Source organism: Leptinotarsa decemlineata, unplaced genomic scaffold, assembly GCF_025532065.1.
Source record: "Leptinotarsa decemlineata unplaced genomic scaffold, Ldec_3_MD MMD2_tig00026374_RagTag_RagTag, whole genome shotgun sequence".
NCBI classification, from domain to species: domain Eukaryota; kingdom Metazoa; phylum Arthropoda; class Insecta; order Coleoptera; family Chrysomelidae; genus Leptinotarsa; species Leptinotarsa decemlineata.
In genome coordinates, this window is record NW_027412710.1 from 2,134,762 (window position 1) to 2,144,042 (window position 9,281).

The window sequence follows — 9,281 nt, forward strand, 5'->3', positions numbered from 1 at the left end:
AAAAATTTTTTGGCTTCATCTCCGCCATTTCTTTCACTATAAGGGCGCAGAAGATAAGATTTTAACGGAAATGCTTCGTCGCCTACTATAATTGCTGTCAGTTTCTCATCGGCAGGTACATTAGTAGAGGGGATAAGAGACTTTTGGGGCGTACGGTAGTGAGTGGGAAAGAGAGATGTGCGACGTAATCGATGCATAGAAGGATGGAATGAGCATCGAGTAGATTCATTTGACAGATAACGGCGCGGTGAAATTACAAAAATAAGGTATAATATTATTAATGAACGAAAAATCGGATTAACTCTTTCAGTCATGGTGTTCACCTTAGTATACGTCCATTTAAATGGTGAAGAGCTAATATTTCTTATTTTCGATAGCTTATGAAGACCACAGGGGAATATCGGGCTTAGTCACAAACAAATCATTTTTGAGTTATCCATGCCGCGTTGTAGCTAAACTGCGACTCTATCGTTTAGCTGTGAAGAACTGGCTAAAAACGAGCTAAGTTCCGAGATAGTAGCGTGGGAAAAAACGATGCTCGGGGGAAAAAGGTGGCGTAGTCCAGCGGAACAGGGGAAGAATGGGCTGAGTCCGACCATGTGATATGTGTGTGCTTGCGCGTTGACTCCGCCATTGTTGTTTACAAGAGTCGTTCTGCGTTGTTCGTGAAATTTGAACGCATTTGTAAGCTGTTAATATTATTTCAACTTAATTAACTGATTGAGAATGGAGTGTGACATTGATAAAATAAAAGTGTTAGAAAAGCAACAAAGAAGAGACAGTCGTTTGGTAGACTCACAGACGTAGCCAAGCGTCTAAGGCTGCAATCTCTTACTACTGGAGATGATTGCAAGTGCAAGAGACTGAATTATTTTACCAATATTACAGACGAAGACAGGAAAGCAACAATTAAGTATTTTGATGCCCTGGGAACGTATGATGAACAAAGTTTGTACCTAACAGGGCTCATCACAGTTCTGCATGTAGCTAGAAGGCGACCCCGTCAATCCGAGGCTGTTGCTGATTTTCATGAAGCAACCTACCGTTATAGGTGAGTGAAATAGTCCAGTTTTGTTATAAACCACTCTAAATTATGTTAATGAGAGGAGATAAAGGCCATAATCCAGCAGAATTCCGTTGAAATAAAATATTGGTGTTCATTTTTAGGGCTCGCGTCATGCGTGACGGAAAATATGAAGACGTCCCAGTCTGTCGCAAGGCATTCATTCACGGAACAACAAAGAGGCGCATAGAGCACATCGTCATGTCACTGAAACTTGAGGGACAGGCTCCTACCGATGGTCGTGGAAAACACAAAAACAGACCGCACAAGTTGAGTGAAGCAAAGGTGGCTGCTGTAAAGAATCATATCGCTTCCTTCAAAGGACGAAATGCTCACTACAGCCTTCAGAAAACTTCTAAGATCTTTCTTCCTGAGGAGCTAAACGTGAAGAAGATGCATCTCATGTACATGGAGAAAAATCCAGGTTTGGCTGTATCATATGAATCGTACAGGTCAAACTTTGTGAAAAACTTCAATATCTCGTTCGGCTACCCACGCATAAATACGTGCAGTTTCTGTGACGAAACTAAGGCAAAAATTAGCGCATTAGAAGCAGATTTAACGAAAGGTCTATAAGTGGAAAATGAGCTTAACACGCTAAAAGTTGATTCACAAGTCCATTTAGCAAGAGCAAACCGTTTTAATGAAGTAAAAAAGAAGGCTAAACTCCTCAGCCGCACTACTTCTGATACTGAAGCTATTGCAATGGACTACCAGAAAAATTTACCACTTCCCAATGTCACCACTAACGATGTTTATTATACGCGGCAGCTTTCTTTTTATTCGTTTAATATACACCAGCTATCAGACAACGAAAGTGTTTTCTACACGTATCCTGAAGGGAGGTGAAAAAAGGGGCTGATAACGTAGCATCCATGCTTCATGACTCTATACACAACTTCCTTAAGCTGTCGGTAAGAAAATTGCTTATTTTCTGTGACAGCTGCGGTAGACAAAAGAATTACAAACTGTTCCGATTAATGCATTACCTTGTGCACATGGAGAAACGGCTTGACTACACCACAGAACACCCTATCTATACAGAAGCGCATCTGAAGCGTTTCCGCTAAATCGCAAGCTTGGCTTGTATATTGTCAACCTCACATTAGTCATTTGTGTAAGTGAGGTTAGGTCTTAGAACAGTAACAATAATACACTCAACTATTAACAACTAAAGATGGCTAGCTACCGAGGTGGAAGTGTTTGTGCCTATCGAGGATGCGACTCTAAATCAAGGAATAGGACGACGTCTCTCTTTAGATTTCCTAAAGATATTGAGGCCCAGTTGTACAATCGTGGTTTAAGCCGAGGTTCACATGAACCAGGTTCAAAAATGAACTCGGCTCAAAAACGTATTTTGTTGTTCATACAATATTTGAGCTAAGTTCTTCGAAACCAAGTTCACGGAATAAAACCATAGGTTGGTATTATTGGCGCATGCGTATTTTCAATTCATGCGTTGAAATTTTCTCATAACCGTTTTTGACACAAAACAGTTGTGTAATTTTTGACTAATACTAATAGCAAATAACAAGTTTTTCATTATTCTGTGGAGTGAACGGTGATAAACTATTTGGAAGAATTTCTTATCAGAAATTTTACAATATTGTTAGACTCCTGACTTCCGAGGTAAGCAATCAGTGTCAGATGAAAAATATTTTATATTTTCTTGGGTCATATTCTTACTTATATGAATTTTTATAGTAGACAATGGAAACATCTTCAGAAAGTTAACACCAAAGAGCAACAAACTTCAATTCAAAAGAAGAAGCAGTTTTGCTTAGTATTGTTACAAAATATAAGGGAATTATTGAAAATAAAAAAACAGACAGTAACAATAATAAACAAAAGCGTGAATGTTGGGAAAAAATTGAAGTACAGTTCAACAGTCACAGTGGTGAGGTCTTCAGAGATTGGAACACGTTAAGGAAATAATATGAAAACATTAAAAAAAGGAGTAAAAGAAAAATAGCAGATGCAAAATGTCATGTAATGTCTACTGGAGGAGGCCCACCGAATAAACCAATTGAAGTCAATGATGTTGACATACTTGTAAGGGATATTTTGGGCAGTAGAGTTGAAGGACTGCAATCTGAGTTTGGAGGTGATGCATCTATTTCAGGAACAGGTTAGTTATTACCATCTTTAACAGAGAATTGTGTTTTATTCATTCATTCAAATTTCATTCAAGACTTTCTTACTGAAATAGCAATATGTCGCTAGGATAACTTTGATTTCCTTTGTTTTTAGAATTTATAACAATTGAATGTGAGGATAATGATATCTCTTTTGGAATACCTGAGGTGATACCAAATAATGATTTTACGGAGGAAGAATATGCCATTCAAGGTAAGATACTACACAATTATTTTAATGAAATGAATAAGGTATACTTAATGCCACATTTAGAAATATCGTTTACCAGAAAATTACTTTTTTTCAAGGACAATTGGAGAATACACAACATGAAACAAAGAGAATGGATCAGATGAAAGAAGAAACAAAGGCTAAAATGGACTGGTCCAAATCTACTCCCGACAACTTAAGGACCCCAAAATCTAAGGTTCTTATTTCAGGTAGGTAAACATGTACTTTTTTGAGATGAGCATCAATAGCCGATGTTTCAAGTACGATGTCGATGTTTTTTTGCCATCCAAATGTTCCATGTTGTTGGTATATCTCGATGGTATTGTTTTGAACTACCATCAATGTTTTGTACAATGGTACATATAGAATTTAGTGACGGGATAATTCGAATGGAAAATGATTATTCGATTCTTGCAATAATCAATTTTTGTCGACAACTTTAACATTTTGGTTAGATAATATTTAGTAAAATAAAACCTACTGACCGAAAAATAACGTTTCAATTTTACTTTCAGGCGAGTCTGGGAATAAGCGAAAAAGGAATGAGTATGAAACACTTTGTAGTAAAGTAAGTCACTGGGCAGAAGCCAAATCAAGTTTAGAGCAAATAAAAATTTCTCAGATGGAGAAAGAACACAATTTGAAATTGAAAATAATGAAAGATAAATCAGGAGCTGAAATTGAAATGATGAGAAAGGAGACAGAAGCCAGGATTGACAACTCCAGAAAAGAACTGGAGGTAACCAGATCGTCAGGACCAGATGATGTCCTACTACCCTTCTTTGAGAAAAACATTATTCTGGTATAAAAAACTTGGTGTTCATATCCTGCAGCTCCTTTTGTTCAATTCTTACGTGATATTTTGCAAATACTCGGGAAGAAAAATGACATTATATGATTACCGTTTAGCTGTGACTGAAAATCTATTGCCTGATATACCACGTAGAATAGAATATATGATATTCAAACACGTATCTAGTAAAATTGAAACGGTTGATGCCACAAAGAGAACACCAAGAAAAAGATGTCGTTTTTATTTCCAGAAGAAAATCAGGAACGACACTGTGTGGGAATGTAAGACTTGTCCAGATAAACCCGGTTTGTGTGTTGAGCCATGTTTTAGTCTTTTTCACACTTTTTTGACCAAAAATTGCAAATGTAATATAATATAATTTTGTTTTGAAATGTTTTTTTTACTTGTTGTATTTTTTCTACTTGACCATTTTTACCCACTAACGCCATATGGCGTCATCCGCATATATCCTTGAAACTTTGGTACTGTGCGTAGGACGCCAATAGGCGTCCGAGTCTGATTTTTGTATAAATGAAGAATTACTGCCTTTCCCAAAAAAAAACTATACAGCTCCAAAAACTTTATTTAAAAAAACATGTCCCGCACAGGAGTGGAGTCCTTAATTATTTTACGCAGCAAATGTACTAGAGACCGGAGAGTACGGAGAGACCGGAATGGAGAGCGTATACATTAGGGGAATGCTCTGCAACACCACAAAGGAGGAGATAGTTGACGCTGTGAGGACAGTAGTAGAAGCCTGGGAAAAGAATTGGGGGATAAGTGAAACCAAACCGGCAGGAAATAAAACTGTAACAGCCACTTTGAAACTGCCAAAAATAGATAGCAGAGACAGTAGTACCCCAGGGATTCATAAAGGTAGGACTGGCCCGATGTAAGGTGGAGATGAGACACAGAGTGCCAAACTGTAGGAAATGCTGGAGCTACGAACATAACTCTGAAAATTGCAAGGGAGAGGACAGGACAGGAAACTGTTTCAAATGCGGCAAAGGAGGGCACAATGCAGCAGCTTACACAAATGAAATGTACTACCTAGTGTGTAGAATGGAGGGCCACAAATTGGGCTCCATGGGGTGCCCTACTTTCAAGGTGGCACTGAGAAAAACAAAGCAGAGATACAACCAAGACAAGAGACAGGGAGGGACGGAGAAGAAAGGCTGGAATGGAAACTTCCTGCTGGGTGAGGCAATAAATGCTATGACGGCAGCGGCGGTAGAAATGGCAGAAGCGGCAGCGAAAGCAGCAAGAAAAGAGGAAGAGCGGGATATAGAAGAGAAAGAGGAAGGGAGAGGGGAAGAAGAGGAGGAAACACAAAACAAGTAATGCCAGTTAATATATAAATGTAGGTAGGTCCAAGGCTACACACGACTTAGTTTTAGCAACGGCATTGAGGGAAAACATCGATATTGCACTGGCCAGTGTTCTAGCCAAGAAGTCAGAATGGATTACGAATGCTAAAGGAGTTGCGTCAATCCTGTTTATCAATAAACGTATCAAAATAAGTAATCAAAGGAAGGATAGACACAAAAAATATGAATATATATATATATAGCTGCTACATATCACCGAACATCCCCATCAATAAGTATAAGGAAACTACCGACGCAATAATGCAAGACGTAATTGACCAAGGCAAGAAAGCGATTATAGCAGGAGATTTTAATGCGAAATCATCACTATGGAGAGCACCACATACAGATGACAGTTAACTATCTAACCCCGGGTCCACACTGACGCGAACAATGTTCGCTAACATTGTTAGCTAAAAGTGTTCGCGAACATTCAAATAAAATTGACTTGAAATAACATAGCCTACTAAAGTTTGCATTAAAAATATCATTGTTAGCGAACAAAAATTGATGTTCGCTCAAAGGGCGGTAAACTTCAAAGAAAACAATGTTATTTACGTTTTTTGATTGCAAATCCAGATATAATAGGTTCTTGAATAAGTCCAATTTTAAATCTTTCTTTATAATTTTCGTAATATTTCTTTTACAATGAAATTTATATCAATCTTAGTCTTCTCTACAATATATGTTTGCTCTGGGATCATCATAGAGCAATGTGACTATAATTTCTTTTTAACTTCTGATAAAAAGATATGTCAAGATGACATATGTACAAAAGAATTTTTTGGCCTATTCACCCTTGATAAAGGTTCTCGTATCTGTTTAATACGAAATGATGGATCAAGACTGAGTTTCAGCTTGCAGAGTATTAGCATGCATTACTATTATAAGGATTACTATTATGCTTGTATCCCCGCTATGAAGGTGTCTACGGAATACAAGTGCATTAACTCAGATAATTGTAATGCAGAAATGTGTAAGCCAACAGTGTTGAGCTCAGGACCTGGAACATTACCAAGAAGTACAAACTCAACAGATTTCTTTTACACCGGTTGTATTTATCAAGGATGGTGTACAGGATGGTGCTTCTATGACTTAAATGATAGATGCGGCTGGGGACTGGTGGAGGTTATCCCTCAGACATGTTATAAGATCTTACGAAGAGAAAGGTCCGAGTGGATAGCTGAGATAGTCTATGAAGATTCAGAAGTAAGGAATACAATCTACCTGAGTCAAAGCAATCCTGTTATTACTAAGCCTTTCGCCATGACGATAAATTCGATGATCCTCCAGTCTGAACCTATCCAAAATAGTAGGTACCTTCTTGAAGTCACTCCAATACTCTATAGATATGTTCAAGCATGCGAAAAGAACTTTCCAGTTACAGGGATGATAGGGGATTATCAACAGTCTCTCGATCACATAACAACGACATATCCATTAAACAATATACAGTGCAGAGGTGCATCTTGCGAAATCGCTTGTACTATACCAACTTCTCCTATAAGCAGATATTTGAATAGCTCTAGCCTTAATACGAAATTAGAAGATATCCCTTACGTCATCTCTCGTCCAGACTTAAAGAGTTTAGAGGTCCGACGTGAGGTAGAAGCCCACTTAACGTTAACAGCGGTGACTGGTGATGTAAAAAACCTTAAAGTTGTGAGTCCAAATTGCAAGATCTCTTCTATTTATACGATGGGATGTACGGGATGTTTTGAATCTTCTATTGTCGGTCTTCTCGCATCGGATATGAAGAATCCGGGATCGTTACAGTCGAATCAAATTAAATTGTTTTTCTGACTTCCGTAGTGCATTGAATTGTTGTGAGCTCAATATTTTCAATTCAGTTACGTTATAAGGCTTTTTCAAAACTTCGACAATTCCGGGGTGATCAGTCCTAGTTTCATCGTTTACACTCGGGTTATCCAGCAATCTCTTTGTTCGTGAACGTGTTTAACATTCACAGAGGCATCAATTTTTCTGGACATTTCTTTCAAGTTGTCAGATGGTATTTCTACTCGAGAAAGAGCGTCTGCAACGTTTGAATTGCCCTTAACGTACTGTACTACATAGTCATATTCATCTAAAACAAGTCGAAATTTCGTCAGTCTACTAGACGGTTGATTTGAGCCGTACAAAAATATAAGAGGCCTATGATCGGTCTGTATTACAAATTTTCTTCCATACAAATATGGTCTGTAATGTTTCACTGACCAAACTATAGCTAAAAGCTCTAGTTCAATAATGCTATAATTTCTTTCTGCTTTATTTAATGTTCTACTGGCATATGCAATTGGTTTATTGTCTCCGTTACAGAGTACTCCTGAAATTGCTATTTTTGAGGCATCAGTTTTCAGTATGAAAGTGTTTTCAGCTGAAAACTCTGGATATTGTAAAACTGGAGGTGATGTTAATCTTGATTTCAAATTTTCAAATGCTTCTTGACATTCATCAGTCCAGATAAATTTTTCACCTTTTCTAGAAAGTTTGTTCAGAGGTGATGTTATATTAACAGGGAAATACTTCACTCATGATTAAGTTACAACATAAAAAAAGTAACATATCAGTGATTCAACTGAGTGAATAAGTCGCTGTTATCTATCAGTATTTATGAAATGTTTTTATTTTATTTACGAGAGACAGCATTTGTAGGGCATTTAAGGGCTTTTAAGTTAGTTTAATTAGTTTTGTAAGAGTTCTTGTGTGGCATTCATGATTCATATGTAAATTAGACTTTGCAACAACGTAAAAAGTTACATAAAATAAAAAAATCTGGAATAAATGATATTTTTTAGTTACTTTTGTAATACTTCTTGTGGGGCATTCATAATTCATATGTAAATTAGACTTTAACAACGTGAAAAGTAATACAATATAAAAAAATAATGGCAAGACCCCAACATATGAAAAAATCTTATGTAATTTATCAATGATTCAACTGAGTATGTAAGCTACTGTCATTAGTATTGAAGAAATGTTTTAGCCATATTGTATTTATGAAAGACAGCATTTGTAGGGCATTTAACCTTCTGTTAGTCGCGTTCGGTTTGTGAGACCGACCATACACTTTATTCAGCGTTATTCTGGAAATCAAAGTGGGGGCCACCTTCCACTCCGTGTATCTTCTCAAGCGGAAGCGACAAAACGGCAGTGCTAACGTGAGTGTTACAAAAGTACGTTGTGCCAAAAATATTTCGTCCTACGGTGTGAGAGACCGACGCGGCTAATCACGTTTTATTTTTGATTATCGTGCAATTTTTATTGTGAGGTAAGTTTTTCTTTTTATATGTAATACATGTAAATCAATAACAATATTTATTTTAGCTATGTGGTTTTACGAAAGAGAACAGACTCGACTGCAGGAAATGCTAGAACTTGTCAATGACGAAGAGGGACGTATGGCGTATGACGAACATTCAGATACAGATCAGTCTGATGACGAGGAGGTGGATCATGTTGAAGAGCAACACGATAATAGTGACTCTGAGCAAGATATTTCTGACGATGAAGAAATGATAGAAGAAATTCATAGCATAGCACGAGAAACCGCTTAGAACCACTGGCAATATGGGAGTATTTCTTCAATGACAAAATAATCAATATTATAGTGGAATGTACCAACGAATACATCGAATATGTTTCTGATAATTTTGCTCGAAGAAGAGATGCAACCCCAACGAATCAAATT

General features: G+C 37.3%; 1 protein-coding gene across 1 annotated transcript; it reads left to right on the plus strand.

The window, feature by feature from the left end:
• The first annotated feature begins 2,025 nt into the window (after positions 1 to 2,025).
• Positions 2,026 to 7,351, plus strand: LOC141486844 (uncharacterized). Its single transcript, XM_074185416.1, has 4 exons — positions 2,026 to 3,191; positions 3,314 to 3,412; positions 3,508 to 3,639; positions 3,946 to 7,351. Exons 1-4 carry the CDS (start codon positions 3,056 to 3,058, stop codon positions 4,236 to 4,238), a joined length of 660 nt encoding a protein of 219 aa, XP_074041517.1. The 5' UTR covers positions 2,026 to 3,055; the 3' UTR covers positions 4,239 to 7,351.
• The last annotated feature ends 1,930 nt before the right edge of the window (positions 7,352 to 9,281 follow it).